Source organism: Heterodontus francisci, chromosome 25 (assembly GCF_036365525.1).
Source record: "Heterodontus francisci isolate sHetFra1 chromosome 25, sHetFra1.hap1, whole genome shotgun sequence".
Lineage (NCBI taxonomy): Eukaryota > Metazoa > Chordata > Chondrichthyes > Heterodontiformes > Heterodontidae > Heterodontus > Heterodontus francisci.
Genome location: NC_090395.1, coordinates 40,137,105 through 40,154,865, shown reverse-complemented (window position 1 = coordinate 40,154,865; position 17,761 = coordinate 40,137,105). Strand labels below are relative to the sequence as shown.

The window sequence follows — 17,761 nt, the reverse complement described above, 5'->3', positions numbered from 1 at the left end:
CAGGTGTGTTTATACAGCCATTCAAAAGGCAATTCTTCAAGCTTGAGTGGTTTTGAGTTTTTTTAAAACTTAGGCTAAGTAAATGAAAGCTCTTCAGCATTCAAGTGATTTAATAGTTTCTTTTTACAGCCTTAGCTGTGAGCTGCGTGAATGCAGGATTTCCAAGCTTTTTCCTGTTGGGCGCCTGCTGTAATGGCAAGGTTCTGACCAGCCTGGGGGAGCCTTTGAAAAAAATCGATCAGCCTGAAGTAAGGATCGAGTTTTCCTTGTGTTTTTTTACTGAGCCTTTTGTGACGGAAACCACACCTACCAAATGGAAACAAATTAATTTCATCATATAGAACACTATTTGAACGCTTACTGCACATTGAAAATAATTTGTTTACAAAGACCACAGAACGGTGGCTGAAAACATGGCTGCACATTTGCATACAGAGACAGTTGCATAGAGAAACAATGGAAGTGCTCCCTTAATCAATTAGCCAGACGGGTTTTGTCAATAGTAATGATCAAAAGACATTGAGAGTCGTTGTCTCAGAGCCAGCATTCCACCTCGCCCCCGCCACCCACAGTGCGTCTGGTAAGCTTTGACGAATCAACAAACCTTGCAGACGATGCTGTCTCAAACAAAGAGCTAGTCACATGACTAACCTACTGGCCAACCTGGGAATTGACTGAATTGTGTGCACAGTAAAGTTTTGGTAGACTGCTTTTGAAGACCAAAGAGAAACAAGGTCTCTCTCTCTCTCCCCCATGCAAAGTTCCAGGGACCCATGGAAGTAACTTAAGCCTCAAGACAGAAGACTTCTGCAGTCTTGTGGTACCAGCGAAACAAGTTTGAAAGTGTGCACTGGGCCCCAACGAAAACTGCAAGATTTAACTTCAAAGACTTTACATCGAACCCAAAACTAGTAACTGAATTCCATCTACTACTTAAAACCTCTCTTTCTCTCCCCCCCCCCACCCCACTTTAATTCTTTCTCCTCCTCTGTATCTATGTGTGTGTTTATGGCGTATGCATGCTAGTGTGGTTGTGTCGCATATCCTTAGTAGTTTTAAGGTTAATAAACTTACACCTTTCTTGTTTAAATCTGAGAAAACCTGTCTGGTTGATTCCTTTACAATTACAATTAGAGACGAATGAGCAAGGACTCACTGAGGGGAAGCTAAAAGCACAGTCATTTAAAAAGTTAAACCCGGTTACGGCCAAACCAGGAAAGGGCCACGAGGGGAGCCAGAGACCCTTCCTCACCTGGTTGTAACACTATTAAAAAAAAAATCAACTTTGTAAGCACCTCTACGGGAAGTCTGTCTCACCCGATCGCAGTGATTGATTTGGAGCCTCTCATTCAGCACTCTGTCTTCGACAGCTTGATGTAATTTTTCTTCTTTTCTTGTTTGGGCCTGTATTTTTTTTTTCAACTTTCTCTTTTATTTGGGTCTTTTTAAAGCTGTTTTCCTGTGGTCTTCAATCTCGGATTCTTTCTTCTCATCACAGCTGCCACCATGTAATGAGAAGCTTTTTATGTTGCCTGATGCAACATAAATGAGATGCGTGGGGTTCAGTTGATTGAAGATCTCAAACAGGTTTATTAGCGGCTAACAAATATATACAGTGTAGCGCTATTTACAGGCTTACTTTGGTGTCACTGTTTTACTGGCACATAGTCACATGACTGCACCTGGTACTGAGCTCATTAGCATACTAAGATCTTAAAGGAATATCACTCTTAAAGGCAATCACATATCAGACAGGACAAAAAAAAAACTGATGAAAAATAAAGGCATTTCCAGCATGTATTCACTGTGAACCTAAACAGAGGTGCTGCACACAAATTGTGGCTAAGAGCTACAGAAGAATACTGAATGTGTACAATTTGCCACACATTCCTAATAATTCACAGCATTTTCACCTATGGACTCCTGGGTCTGACAGTAGTCTTAGTTTAGTTTAGAGATACAGCACTGAAACAGGCCCTTCGGCCCACGGAGTCTGTGCCGACCATCAACCACCCATTTATACTAATCCTACACTAATTCCATATTCCTACCACATCCCCATCTGTCCCTATATTTCCCTACCACCTACCTATACTAGGGGCAATTGCTAATGGCCAATTTACCTATCAACCTGCAAGTCTTTGGCATGTGGGAGGAAACCGGAGCACCCGGAGGAAACCCACGCAGACACAGGGAGAACTCCACACAGGCAGTACCCAGAATTGAACCCGGGTCGCTGGAGCTGTGAGGCTGTGGTGCTAACCACAGTTTAAAATCCTAGTTTAAAATCGAAGTGTTAAGTGAAAAGCCAAGACTGTTTTATGCAAACACAGTTCACAGCAGTTGTTTTAAAAAAGGCACTACAGGTACACACTAATGAAGTAGATTCAAGGAATGTAATAATGCTGGCTTGAAATCCTATATTATGCTATGAGCCCACTGACAGAGATCACATATGAAGCAATTAAAAGCAAATAAAATAGTTATAGATGTAATAGAAACCTGTTCTAATATTTTGCTGGAAAAATGTAAAGAGTAGATCAGATAAAACCAACCTTAGATTGGCTCCGAATTAATATGTTTGACTTTCAGGAAAAATAAAAGACAGCCATAACACTTAACTTGGGAGAAGTTCAGTATTTTAAACAAATCAAAACATTAATATAATTGGTGCATCTGAACAATTTTGTTAAGTTTTACTTTAAAAATGAAAGCTCTATGAGGAGAGGCAGGGGCATGGCTACAGTTTACAGAAACTGTCTAAAGGGCTGAGTTGTGCTGAATACATTTTGTTTTGTCTCTCTCTTATTTGATCAGATAACACAGAAGCAGATTATGGTGGTTTGTGATTGGAGCCGGCAGAAGTGGAAAACCACCAGGTTACAAAATGATTGACTGACAGCTTAACATTTTACTCTATCCAACTAAGGTCATTTCTCATAACTCTCAAAATGTCTGGGCAAAATCATCTCAACAAAGTTCATTGTGGAAGCCAGCAATAATTTGTTTGTGGATCTGTTTCTAATTAATGGTCATGAATTTGTTAAAAGGTTGTTCTGGTTAACTTTCAAAAAAGGCCACCGGTGCTTGAAAAACTAACCATTGAAATTTTTGGCAATGAATCCCTCAATTTGTGTCAATTTTGGAGCCCCTTTCATCTATGCTTAGTCCATGATCACTTTAAACAATAAACACAAGAGGTGGAGTGACTGCTGGATTCGGTTAGAATTTGGTACTACTGACTCCAGGTTGAGGAAGATTTCAGCAGGATGCTGTTATCCAGTATTGATGAGGTGGAAATTAGTTGTTTAAACTTTAAAAAAAAGCGAGTGAATGGTGCCATTATGCAGGCTATTGGGAAAAAATAAAACATTTAAAAAGAAAAAGGAAGAGAGAACCGCAGGGAGGAAGGGTATACTATGTGAAATGAAGGTAAACTGTTTAAAATTGGTGTAAATCATATTTACTTCAATGGGCTAGGGATGCTGCAATAATAAAGCTATTTGTGATGTTGAAATAGCTTTAATATGCAAGAAGTTTCTTCCTTCCCCCACCAAGTGGCAATGCCCAAGCTGCAAACAAAACTTGTCCTCAAGAAAACAATGTTTAGTTGCAGTGGAATGGTCATGAATCATTGTCAGCAAAAACTGAACACAAAGTTCAAGATTTTGTTTAAATTGTATACTTTCAGTGCTTATAAAGTAGTAGGATATAAAAAGGTTCTTGAAATTTCCATAAGCATGGTGAATCTAGATAATAAACCTGAAAACAGATGTCTGTCAACAAATGACAGAGCATGCAAGGTCTTTATTTGTACAGGACACAATCAATCAGGAAGCAGAGGTTCTTACAATTCCAGTGTTAAATCTATTTGCAAACCTTTTACGGAGTGAAAGCTCCACCCTCTCAGAAGTCTTGTATTCAGGAGTTCAAATATGTGGGCCTCAAATTACTGTCACAATCAAAACAATAGGAAATGAAAACCAAAATAGAAACAGAGGCTGTAGAACATTTCTATGCATTTATCATTTCTCAGCTAAACACTAGGTTTCAAGCTTTTTAGGCATAAATCATTAAAGGATCTGGAGCACCTGAAAGTTATATCCTCTGATTAAAATCTCTACTTCAATTTACAAGAGCTACATATTAGAAAAGTATTACAGACAATGTGGTGAATCTTCTCTGACCAATCACCTTTCGATATGTTTCATGATGTGATACATAGATAGATAAAACCTGCAGTTCTGAGTTGCTGATAACTTTTCAGGAAACACCACACTGAAAATCTAGCATAAATACCATTGCTAAACTAGCAGGCCACCTAGGGAACAACTCTAATTGGCCTCAGCAACACGTGCTGTCTGACAATGCATTAGGCATGAGGTAATAAATATTACTTTATTCTATTCATACTCTTGAAATTGACCTATAATTTATGCAGCATTCCTATACATCTCATTACTTCAATTGCTTTATCTGCTCAGAATAATCTTAAAACAGGTATTTAACCATTTCAGAATCAAATAATTGAAGAACAGCACACATACATTCAAGTAAATATCAAGAACTGCAAATCAAATCTGGATTGCATTTACCCAGCAGCTTATGACTTACAAAATTGTGGTTGCTTCTTTTCCTCTTCACAAACTTGTGCAACTGTGATGTAGGAAGTCAAAGCGAACAGATTTGTTTGGCTCTGTTGCATGCCTAGTAGTTCTGAACTATAACGGAGAACTGTTTGAGCACATCTTATATATCAGAAACTTCCCTGCTTTGGGATCAAGCTGAAAATGGGATCCACCAGAACCTAATTTACCAATATGAATGAACAACCGATAAACAATGGTTACATATGCCTGCACCTGCAAATTAGTAAGTTCAACATCCTCTCTTGGGTCATGCAGAGCCAAATCAGTGGTGAATGCCCCCAATTGCATGCTGTCCCACCGCATAGCCCATTGCTCAAGATGGTGATTATGAAATAAAACTGATCACAAAGCTTTGGATTGTCATTAAAAAATCCAATGGCGACACCGATGTCCTTTAGGGAAGGAAACCTGCTGCCTTCATCTAGTCTGGCCTATATTGACTCGAGTCTCACAACAACGTGGTTGATTCTTAACTGCCCCATGAAGTCGCCTAACAAACTGCTATTGGTTGCTAAGGATAGGCAAGAACGACAACTTGGTGATGCCACATGCTTAGAATGAATTTTAAAAAGCACACTAATCTTCTAATAACACTGAAAGGAACAAAATATTCAGAACAGACATTGGTGGGGGGGCAGGACTGACTGGACTGTGCCGTGGAGAGCCAGTATTGACTCAATGGGCTGAATGGTCTTCTTCTATGCCTCCATGACTCTAATTCTCACCCTTACAATGACGACCAACACATCGCCGATCATGGGAACAAAAAGATGGTTGATGCTGGGACTATCTCCTGCCTGTTTAGTATGGAGAGGAAGGCTCAGTGAGTCTTAATTCACTTTCATGGACCTTGAAGCTGGAAAACATACTGGGTAAAATCCAAGATACGGCAATGTACTTGCAGCACCTTCATGAGAATTCCATTAGGTACTCGGCTGAAAGTCTTACGAAAATGTAAGAAATCAAAGTTAACTGGGTTTCTCCTCAGCCAACATGATTAAAGCCACACTACTGCACATTCCTCATAAGCGCAGAATTCCACTTCTTCCTTTCTAATTGCTCTGTGGTCTTCCACGGCATCCAATACACATTGCAACAACCCGAAGAACCATCAATACTTCAAGGTGCCTTAGGATTTTTCATCTCAAGAGTCCTTGTGGGTTCTGAAGAGACGGTTTTGTGTGCCTCAAACAAAATCCTATTTCGCAACCTTAGAAAGGAAAGTTCAATCCTAGTTGATGGTTTCTGGCATTTCTATTTCACCATTTCCACCACTACCCCCCTCAATTTACCTACATAACTCAGAGTTCAACATGCATACCACCCAATATTTAGTTAAATAATGCAGTACAGAGTCTACATTCTTCCATTGAACCTATACATTACAGACTTTTTACAGTTAGCATATACTACTTGTATTTCAATGGCCAAGTACACAAGTCATTGCTACTGCAAGTCAGGTCAGATGATAAATCAGGGCAATGTTCTTTCTTGATCTTGAGAATGCCTTCATAGCTTACTTTGAGAGCATCAGACTGGTCAATCATTGGCATGAGCACCAATATGCCCCTTTGATAAAATCTGACAATTGAGTTTAGCCACTAAAAACGATTAGAGTTCCATTTTAAGGTCGAAGTATTTTGTACCGATGCTCCCCATCTATTTTAATTCCTGAAATGATGACTGTTTAAAGACAGAGTCATGACAGATATGAGTATTTAAACAAGGAGGACTGACTATATCGCAGCCTCTCATCAGTCACACTGTGACACAAGCTTCTGCAAATCCTGATTAGGCTCCAACAGTTATGACACCCATTTCTATCCTAGGATAAAGGCCTGCTACCCGACCCGAACCAGACGGGACCCGACGACGTGTCGGGCTCGGGTCGGACACGCTCAGTTAAGTGACTTTAACGTTACATTACCTTTTGGACTTGAAAGGTGGTTTTGCAACAATTATTTTAAGCTTGTGCAGTTAGGGAAAAACGGAAGGTAGGTTAACTGATGGTTGGGTCGGGTCGGGCGTGGGAAAAAAAATGGACTCTGGCCAGGTCGGGCTCAGATGCCGTTCTGTCTGGCTCGGGTTGGGTCGCATTTGCAGACCCGAGAAGGCCTTCATCCTAGGATGCTTTCACTCGTGCATTAGCCTGTATAATTTATCTTGTATCAGCGGAAGTTTTGTCACTTTAGTGTAAGCTGCACATGCACGAAGCGCTATATGTGGAGACATCTCAAACCCGTGCTAGCATATGCAACAGTAGTGAATTGCTTTTTTTCTTATTCATGAGTGGGATGTGAAAGGCGTTGGTATCGCCAGCATTTATTACCACGCCTAATTGTCCGAGAACGTGGTGGTGGTGAGCCTCCTTCTTGAACTGCTACAGGCCATGTGGTGTAGGTACACCCACTGTGGAGGGAGTTCAAGTATTTTGAACCAGCAACAGTGAAGGAATGGTGATATAGTTCCAAGTCAGGATGTTGTGTGACTTGAAGAACTTGCTGCTCTTGTTCTTCTAGGTGGTAGAGGCTGTGGTTTTGGAAGATGTTGTTAAAGGAGGCTTGGCAAGTTGCTACAGTGCATTTGTAGCTGGTATACACTGCTTCTACTGTGTACCAGTGGTGGAGGGAGTAAATGCTTAAGATGGTAGATGGGTTGCCAATCAAGTGGGCTGATTTGATTATAACAAAAGCAAAATACTGCAGATGCTGGAAATCTGAAATAAAAACAGCAAGTGCTAGAAATACTCAGCAAGCCTGGCAGCATTTGTGGAGAGAGAAACAGAGCTAACGTTTCAGGTCAGTGACCTTTCATCAGAACTCAGAAGTGGGCTGATTTGTCCTGGATGGCATGGAGTTTCTTGAGTGTTTTTGGAGCTACACTCATCTAGGCAAATGGAAAGTATTCCATCACACTCCTTACTTGTGCCTGTAGATGGTAGACAGGCTTTGGGGAGTCAAGAGGTGAGTTACTCGTTCCAGAATTTCAAGTCTGACCTGCCAGAGTATTTATATGGCTGGTCCAGTTAAGTTTCTGATCAATGTGATGCCCAGGATGTTGATGGTGGGGGATTCAGCAATGATAATGCCATTAAACATCAAAGGGAGGTGGCTAGATTCACTCTTGGAGATACTTATTGCCTGGCAATTGTGTGTCGCAAATGTTACTTGCCACTGATCATCCCAAGCCTGCATGTTGCCCAGGTCTTGCTACATACAGGCATGGACTGCTTCAGTATCTGAGGAGTTGTGAATGGTTCTGAACACTGTGCAATCAGCAAACATCCCCATTTCTGAACTTATGTTGGACGGAAGGTAATGAATGAAGATGGTTGGGCCTAGGACAAGACACTGAGGATCTCCTGCAGTGATGGCCTACGGCTGAGACGATTGGCCTCCAACAACCACAACCATCGTCCTTTGTGCTAGGTATGATTACAACCAGTAGAGTGTCTCCACCACCGCCCCCCCCTCCCCCTTACAAATTCCCACTGACTGCAATATTAAGGCTCCTTGATGCCACACTCAGTCAAATGCTGCCCTGATGTCATCACTCCCACTTCACATCTGGAATTCAACTTTATCATCTGCGTATGGACCAAGGCTGTAATGAGGTCTGGAGATGAGTTCACCTGGCAGAACCCAAACTGAGCATCGGTGAGCAGGTTACTGGTGAGTAGGTGTCACTTGATAGCACTGTCAATGATACTTTCCATCACTTTACTGATGACTGAGAGTAGACTGATGGGGTGGTCATTGGCCGGATTGGATTTGTCCTGCTTTTTGTGGACAGGAAATACCTGGGCAATTTTCCACATTTGCCCAGTAGATTCTAGTTCTGTAGATGTACCGGAACAGCTTAACTAGGAGCACAGCTAGTGCTGGAGCACAAGTCTTCAGTATTACAGCTGGGATGTTGTGAGGACCCATAGCCTTTGCTGTATCCAGTGCCTTCAGACATTTCTGGACATCACATGGAGGAAATCGAATTGTCTGAAGACTGGCATCTGTGTTGCTAGGGATCACAGAAGGAGGTCAAGATGGATCATCCACCCAGCACTTCTGCCTGAAGGTGGTTGTAAATGCTTCAGTCTTGTCTTTTGAACTGACATGCTGGGACTCTGCCATCATTGACGATGGGCATGTTCATGCAGCCTCTTGGTAATGTACACTGAAGCCACCACCTACACCATCCCCCACCCAGAATACATTGTGTCCTTGCTACACTCAGTGCTTCTTCAGAGTGGTGTTCAACATAGAATACAACTGAGTCATCAGCTGAAGGAGGATGATAGGTAGTAATCAGCTAAAGGTTTCCTTGCCTACCTTTGACCTGATGCCACGAGACTTCATGAGGCCCAGAATCAATGTTTACAACTCCCAGGGACACTCCTTCCTGACTGTATATCACTGTACCACGCCAACTCTGGTGGGTCTACCCTGACGTTGGGACAGGACATACCCAGGGATGGTGATAGAGGAGTCTAGGACATTGGGTGTATGGTATGACTGTGTGAGTATGACTGTCAGGCTGTTACTTGAACAGTCTACGGGACAGCTATCCTAATTTTAGCATAAGTCCCCAGATGTTAGCGAGGAGGACTCTGCATGGCTGACTGGGCAGTGAGAGTCAGAGTTATACAGCACAGAAACAGGCCCTTCGGCCCATCGTTTCAGTGCCTGCCATCAAGCACCTAACTATTCTAATCCCATTTTCCAGCACTTGGCCCAAAGCCTTGTATGCTGTGGCGTTTCAAGTGCTCATCTAAATACGTCTTAAATGTTGTGAGGGTCCCTGCCTCTACCACCTCTTCAGGCAGTGCGTTCCAGATCCCAACCACCCTCTGGGTGAAAAAAATATTTCCTCAAATCCCCTCCTAAACCTCCTGCTCCTTACCTCCGCTAAGGGAAAAAGTTTCTTCCTATCTAACCCATCAATGCCCCTCATAATTTTGTATACCTTAATCATGTCTCTCCTCAGCCTTCTCTGCTCCAAGGAAAACAACCCTAGCCTTTTCAGTCTCTCTTCATAGCTGAAATGCTCCAGCCCAGGCAACTTCCTGGTGAATCTCCTCTGCACCCTCTCCAGTGCAATCACATCCTTCCTATAGTGTAGTGCCCAGAACTGTACACAGTACTCCAGCTGTGGCCTAACTAGCATTTTATCCAGCTCCATCATAACCTCCCTGTTCTTATATTCTATGCCTCGGCTAATAAAGGCAAGTATCCTATATGCCTTCCAAACCACCTTATCAACCTGTGCTGCTGCCTTCAGTGATCTATGGACAAGTACACCAAGATCCCTCTGACCTTCTGTATTTCCTAGCGTCCTACCATCCATTGTATATTCCTTTTGTCTTGTTAGTCCTCCCAAAATGCATCACCTCACACTTCTCAGGATTAAATTCCATTTGCTACTGTTCTGCCCATCTTACCAGCCTATCTAGATCGCCCTGTAATCTAAGACTTTCCTCCTCACTATTTACACCACCAATTTTCATGTCATCTGCGAACTTACTTATCATATCTCCTATATTCACGTCGAAATCATTAATGTACACTACAATCAGCAAGGGTCCCAGCACCGATCCCTGCAGTACACCACCGGTCACAGGCTTCCACTCACAAAAACAACCCCCTCGACCATCACCCTCTGCCTCCTGCCACTAAGGCAATTTTGGATCCACTTTGCCAAATTGCCCTGGATCCCATGGGCTCTTACCTTCTTAACCAATCTCTCATGCGGGACCTTATCAAAAGCCTTACTGAAGTCCATGTAGGCTACATCAACTGCTTTACCCTCATCTACACATCTAGTCACCGCCTCAAAAAATTCAATCAAGTTAGACGTCTTTTGCTGTTTCCAATGCCTGGATTGATGCCAGGTGGTCCATCTGGTTTTATTGTTATTTAACATTTCTGCAGCGGTTTGGTACAACTGAGTGGCTTGCTCGGCCATTTCAGAGTAAGTTAAGAGTCATTGCTGTGGGTCTGGAGTCACATCCTTCCCTGAAGGACATGAGTGAAACAGATAGGTTTTTGATCAATACTGAGACTAACTTTTTATTCCAGATGTATTAATTAATTGAATTTAAAATCCTCCAGCTGTCGTAGTCGCCATGTCCAGTCCACTGGATCACTTCTTCGGAGTTCCGAAGAAGGGTCACTGACCCGAAACGTGAACTCTGCTTCTCTTTCCACAGATGCTGCCAGACCTGCTGAGTGATTCCAGCATTTCTTGTTTTTGTTGCACTGGATCACTAGTCTAGTAATATTGTCACTATGCTGCCACCTGCCCTGGGCAGCAATGATATTGGTGTTAGGTGTTATGGACTGATGCTGGAATATGGATCGCACTGATTTGAGAGAAAAGATACAACTTAATTTACCATAAGACTTCAAAAAAGCTACTGGTGTATACTTTTGGATAATGTCACTGAAATGACTAATTGTATATAATGCTTTTTGAATACATCAGATGTAGAACATACCATGAATCAACACATCTTTAGAAACTCTTTCAACCATGTCTGAATTAAAGAAATTGCCATCACTGGTGTCAAAGTCAAAGATCTGCTGGTGTGTTCTTTTTAAACTCAATAGCTGAACAATGTTTCAATGATGTACCAATGATTGTCCTTTTGACAATTATAATTTTAGATCTCCAATATAAACCAGGAAGTACTTGGTTTAGTTTTGGGTCATCATACAAACTCAATGACTACTTTATTTTATAGTAAGTAATAAAGGTAAATCAAAAGGTAAAACAAGCAGACACCAAGTACAAAATAAATACTGGATGCATGACAGGTTGGTCAGGATCTGAAAGGTTAATATGTCAAGTGTAACCCTATCATTCAGAGGCTAACTGATCTGCCACACATTTAATATCTACGTAGCTATCAGTTGCTCTCGCATGGTATTGCGCATGGAGAGTCACAGAAACACAAGAAATAGGAGCAGGAGTAGACCATGTGGCCCATCGAGCCTGCTCCACCATTCAATACGATCGTGGCTGATCAAGGATTCAGCTCCACTTTCCTGCCCGCTCGCCATATCCCTCAATTTCGAGACACCAAAAATCTGTCTATCTCAGCCTTAAATGTATTCAACAATGGAGCATCCACAACACTCTGGGGAAGAAAGTTCCAAATATTCACAACCCTTTGAGTGAAGTAATTTCTCCTCATCTTAGTCCAAAGTGATAAGTTCCTTATCCTGAGACTGTGCCCCGATGTCTTAGATTCCCCAACTGGCACAAACTATCTCAGCATCTATCCTATCGAGCCCCTTCAGAATCTTGTATGTTTCAATGAGATCGCCTCTTATTCTTCTAAACGCCTGAGAATATAGGCTCAATTTACTCAGTCTCTCATTCCCAGGGACCAATCTAGTGAAACTTCACTGTATTGCCTCCAATGCAAGGACATCTTTTCTTCAATGTGGAGGCCAAAACTGCACACAGTACTCCAGATATGGTCTCACCAAAATCCTGTACAATTGTAGCAAGACATCTCTATTCCTATACTCTAATCCTCTTGCAATAAGGCCAACATGCTATTTGCCTTCTTAAATTGCATGCTCTACCTGCATGCTAACTTTTTGCATTCCTTGTACAAGGACACCCAAGTCTCCTTGAACATCAACACTTACAAGTTTCACACCTTTTAAAAAATATTCTGCTTTTCTATTCTTACAACCAAAATGAATAACTTCACACTTCTCTACATTATACTCCATCTTATTGCCCAAATAACCTAAGCCAGTTCTCCCCTCATACCTATGTAATTGGCTTTGTTTAAGTTCAAGATTCCTGTTCGTGATTGCAGCATGTCACTTTCAAACTTAACATGGAATTTAATGGTATTATGATCACTATTTCCCAGTGGATCTTTTACAATGACAGTACTAATTAACCCTGCTTCATTTAACAATACTAGATCTAAGATAGCTTTATCCCTAGTTCATTCCACAATGCAATGCTCCAAGAAACTGTCACGAAAACATTCTACCAACTCTTCTAGACTCTTGCTAATTTCATTGTCCCAGTCGATATGAAGATAAAAATCCCCCACAATAATTACATTGCCTTTGTTACAAGCTCCAATAATTTTGTGTTTAAAACTCTGCCCAACGGTACAACTACTGTTAGGGGGCCTATATACCATTCCCACCAGTGTTTTCTGATTCTTGCTATTCCTAATTTCCACCCATACTAATTTTACTTCATGATCTTCTGAGGCCAGATCCTTTCTCACTAATGCCCTTATGTCATCCTTTACTATCAGGGCTACCCCTCCTCCTTTGTCATTCTGTCTGTCTTTCCAAAATATTGTGTACCCTGGAATATTTATTTCCACACTTGACCACTTTGTAACCATGTCTCTGTAATGGCAATCAGATCTAAATCATTTACCTCTATTTGTGCCACAAGTGTATCTATCTTATTGCAGATGCTTCGTGCCAGATAAAGAACTTTTAATTTGAATTTTTTTGACTTCTATTCCCTGTAATGACCCGATCCGCTGATGTACAATTTTTGTTAAACTCTCTGTCCCATTCTTCTTGGCTTTACCCACAACACTGTTCCGATGCCTCAACCTTTCTCTTTGGATTTCTAAATCTCCTTTCATTACCAAAGGCATGGTCGCAAGGGAAATCACTGTTCTCTGGTGAGAAAGGGCAATGGGCAGATCTGTGTGGAATAGAGCAATGGGGAAAATAGGAAAAGGGAGAGAGAAGCAGTAAGTTAGTACATTGCTCATTGGGGGTGGGGGTGGAGTAGTGAGTTCTGTGGGGTGACTTGTATCCCATGTTGGCCAAGAAAGATTTCATAGTTTGAGGGGTTGGGGGAAGGAGAGGGCAGTGTGAAGTCGGAATGCTGCTTATGGGGCGTGGGGGGGTTTAAATACAGTGCCCGCTGCCAACCTCTCAAGTATTTTTCAGTGCAGAACATGGCTTTATGGAACAGAATAAAATAAAGACAGTGAGTGGAGAGTCCCAGAATTTTGCTCAGTTGGCATATGGTTGGAGATTGAGATGTCTCTGCTTCCAAAATAAAATATGATCAACTGGGAGGAAATAGTTATTTACCAAAGTCATGGATGCCATATAAATGGTCTTCAATCCCAATTGGTGAGATCCAGTTCTGCTATTTTACTGATACTTTACTGACAGTGCATTGACTGATTGCTTCAGCAAGGATATGAGCCACGGCGCCCAATGTAGAGGCGAAAATTTTGACTGGGATGCTGTGCATTCACTCTTTCACCAGTTGCTCTTAATCACTGTAAGGAACAAACTGTTTCCTTGATGATGACTCCTCCAGTGTGAGAAGGTAAGTGGGGTATTTAAACAAAGTGAAAAGTTAGAATAGCATTTGCTGAAACAAGCACAGAGGTAATTGCTGGTCAGTTCTCAGGAGGGAGTTTGGGGTCAGAACAGAGAGGTTGGCACATAACATTAGTTGAGGTCGTGATGCTTAATAGACTGTTGTGGTCATTAAACATTTAAAAAAAACTGTCAGTAATATTGGTGCTGTGCACATATCTTTGAAAAAAAACCTGACTGATGTGTGGCAGTATCCCCCACCCCCACAGTTCTTTAAGTAGTTAGAATTGAATATGTGGATAAACTTAAATTGTGCTACAAGGAAGAAAAAGTGAAGCAGAGAAGGCAGACAGGAGCTTCTGCTAAGTACTGTTATAATCGAGGCGGGAAGAGTGCAGTGTTTATTCTAATTCTACTTCTCCAGGGGTGACAACCTATATTTAAATTTTTCCCCACTTACCGATACAGTCAATCATTGACTCTATTTTCAATCCCAGAATAAAACACACCAACCAAGTTTCTTTAATAAACCACAAAATTGTCAGATTATAAAACAAGACTTAACCAGTAATGAAGTAAAGCATAAACACACAGATTGAAATATTAAAGTTCCCTTTTTACCTTAGCCTCTCACACTCACGCATACACCAGTTAACTGGAAAAATAAAGGGATTTTTGTTTTTAGAACTCTGTTACAGACAACAATTGGACTGAATACTTGCTCATTCTTGTGAAGAAACAGCAGATACGATATGTTGTGTGCAAAACTGGCACACAGACTGGCCTCCGAGCACATGTAAATGGGTCACTGGGATCTTTTCTGGAGCAGTTCTTTTCAGGTGGCATTGAGAATTAATTTAGCAGGCTTTTCTTCAAAGACAGGAGATGAGATAAGTTTATGCAGTGGACTTCTCAGGGTCTTTTAGAGAGGTGCTGGAAAGCTGAGCTGGGTTGTGGTCTTTTCTCTCCTTAGAAGTCCTTTCCCTTTTATACAGTTCAACCCCAACTCAAAACAATTCAAAAGCAAAACCAACAGGTCAACCTTTTGACCTCCATCCATCTTGACCTGTCACTTCTTAGTAAACAACTTCCCCAGGTGTCCAAAGTTCTCTGTTGTTTATTGAGCTGGAAGTCAGGTGGTTTCCCAGAAAGCACTGGAGTACTATGTGCAGTTCTGGTCGCCGCACTACAGAAAAGATGTGATTAAGCTAGAGAGGGTGCAGAAAAGATTCACAAGGATGTTGCCTGGTTTGGAGGGCTTGAGTTATAAAGAGAGATTGGATAGGCTGGGTCTGTTTTCCCTGGAGCGAAGGAGGCTTAGAGGGGACATGATAGAGGTATATAAAATTATGAGAGGCATAGATAGGGTAGATAGCCAGAGTCTGTTTCCCATGGCAGGGGTGACTAAAACTAGAGGGTACAGATTTAAGGTGAGAGGGAGGAGGTTTAAAGGTGATCAAAGGGGTAAATTTTTCACACAAAGAATAATGGGTATCTGGAATGAGCTGCCTGAGGTGGTGGTGGAGGCAGGAACAGTAGCGACATTTAAGAGGCATCTGGACAGGTAGTTGAATGAGCAAGGCATAGAGGGATATGGAATTAATGCAGGCAGGTGGGATTAGTATCGATAGGCATTATGGCCAGCGTGCATGTGGTGGACCGAAGGGCCTGTTCCTATGCTGTACGACTCTATGACTCTAAAGGCTTGTTCTTGTTGCTGCAAGTCAGGTAGTTTCCCAGAAAGGCTGGTTTTCCTCACAAGACCTGTCAGCGCCCCTTTTAAAAACATTTCCAGCGAATGTTTTTCAAAGTCAAGTGGCCTTTACATGACCCCCTTTGAAAAGCCCAAAGTTTAACAATTATTCAATCTTTCAAAAATGAATCCTCAAAAAATATATTTAACAAAACACAGAGGCACTTTCGAACAGTATTTAGTGAAAAACTCAACTCCAGGATGGGGCTCTCTTTAGTGGCAAAAGTAAGGAGTCCCACTGTTAATTATCTGTTAAGACAAGGTTCAGCATTATCAAAACTGATTTGTGTAAATACTTAGAAGCAAAATGAATCTGTAGTTAACAGTCAAATGTTTCAAACTGCCATGGAAATTGTACTCTTATAAAGGTAGGAATGTGGCACAAAACTAGCATTAATATACTTTGCAACAGTGAGGTAGTGACTGCTATCTTGTCCAATGAAAAAAGTAATTTTGCTGCAGCAGTTCTGGCAGCAAAAAGTTTTATATCAAAATAAACTAGTTTACAAAATGTTATTATTCTGTAAGTAGGAAACCAGATTACTTCAAAATACTTGAATACTTTACTGTAAACCACTAATATGCCATATCTTTAATATTTCTTCAAAAGAGGAACAGAAACGCTCGCTGGACATTCCTACTGATTAACAAACTTTTATACAATTCAGAACTTTGAGGGACTCTCCTAAATGGATTTAATTAAAAACCCAAATGTCTAAATACAATGCTTCACTATAATTGGTTCAAAGTTAATTTTCCCATGGGAAAAGTTTTTTTTCCCAAAAAGAAAGTGTTTGCTGCCAAGTCTTTTAATGATCATGAGGATTCATGGGTTAACAAAAACAGCTCTATGTTATGGTCAATTTTAGCAGTTTGCAGCTGCTGTTAGATTTTACATCAAATACAAGACCAAATTCAAAGAACTGTAATCCTGCTGCAATTATTACCATAAATGCAGTTTTCTAAACATTAAACAGAAAAAACAACTTCTACTTCAAAGACTCCTGCAATACTTTAATCACTTAATTTAGTTCACTTTTATCTTGAGGGTTTCTGACCCATGGGGCTTTATTTTGTGACGCCGGCAGGGCTCCTGGTGCCAGGCCCGAAAAGGCAGTGGAAAGCACACCTCTGCCTATTCGAGCCCCCTGGCTCGATCCTACATTTTTCAGGAACCTAAGTGCCAAGGGCCAGGATTACTGTCCCTTTAAAGACGGGGATCCCGCCTCCAAGAGCTGCCAGCCAACCACAGGGCCAACAACTCAGCAGTATCGGCAGTGGCACGGGAAGCGGTGGCCACTCCTGGTACTGCAGAGGCCTTGGACCCAGGCCTAGCACTAGAACCCCGGACCTCAGGTAACTGAGGTGGGGTCACCGGGGCCAATCCAGAAGGCCCCGGTGACAGGGATGGTTGTGAAGTGCAGGGGGAAGGGGGTCCAGGGAGGTGTAGTTTTTGCCAGTGGGGGTCTTCCATGGGCCACAGAATGTTCAAGGACGAGGGACATTCCACCTTGCCAAGCCCACAGGGAGAGTGCCCCATATATAGAGACAACCCGCCCGCGTGGCATAGGCACCCCTTCTGCTGGTTAAATCCCAATCACAGGAGATGGTGAGGAAAGAGACCACTGAGTGGCCATCAATAGGCCACTTACAAGCCTTAATTGCCTCTGGGCAAGGCGGCCATCGTCAGCCTATCCCACCCCCAACAAAATCTCTGAGATGGGGAGGCGATGGGTCCCCTGTCTCAGTCGGGGGGGGGGGGGGGGGGGGGGGGCATAAAATCCAGCCCCTGCTTTCTTATATATGCCGATTATAAAGGTAGCTCTGGCCGTCCCACAATTTTTTCTATTCCAAAAGTTGCAAATGCAAACTTTCCCTTGGTATCTAATGAGAATGTTATAGAAACATAATATAATACACAAGTAATGTCAGCTCAACATTTAGCATTGTCCAATATTTATTCTAGGATAGAAAATGATGAGATAAATTGAATAGAACCCTACCCGTGGGATCAGTTTTAATACCCTGTT

The 17,761-nt window shown here is 41.9% G+C and overlaps 1 protein-coding gene across 5 annotated transcripts in view; it reads right to left on the bottom strand.

The window, feature by feature from the left end:
* The window catches only part of LOC137383839 (protein phosphatase 1 regulatory subunit 12A-like), a 333,936-nt gene that overhangs the window by 78,899 nt on the left and 237,276 nt on the right, over nt 1–17,761 (bottom strand). The window contains exon 19 of one of the 5 annotated variants that reach the window (XM_068057121.1): nt 3,905–3,952. The exons of the other annotated variants lie outside the window; for them this stretch is intronic. Coding sequence (XP_067913222.1) covers nt 3,950–3,952 — 3 coding nt within the window. The 3' untranslated portion in view covers nt 3,905–3,949. Of the gene's footprint in view, nt 1–3,904; nt 3,953–17,761 lie in introns of those variants that run through there. 5 annotated transcript variants of the gene reach the window in all.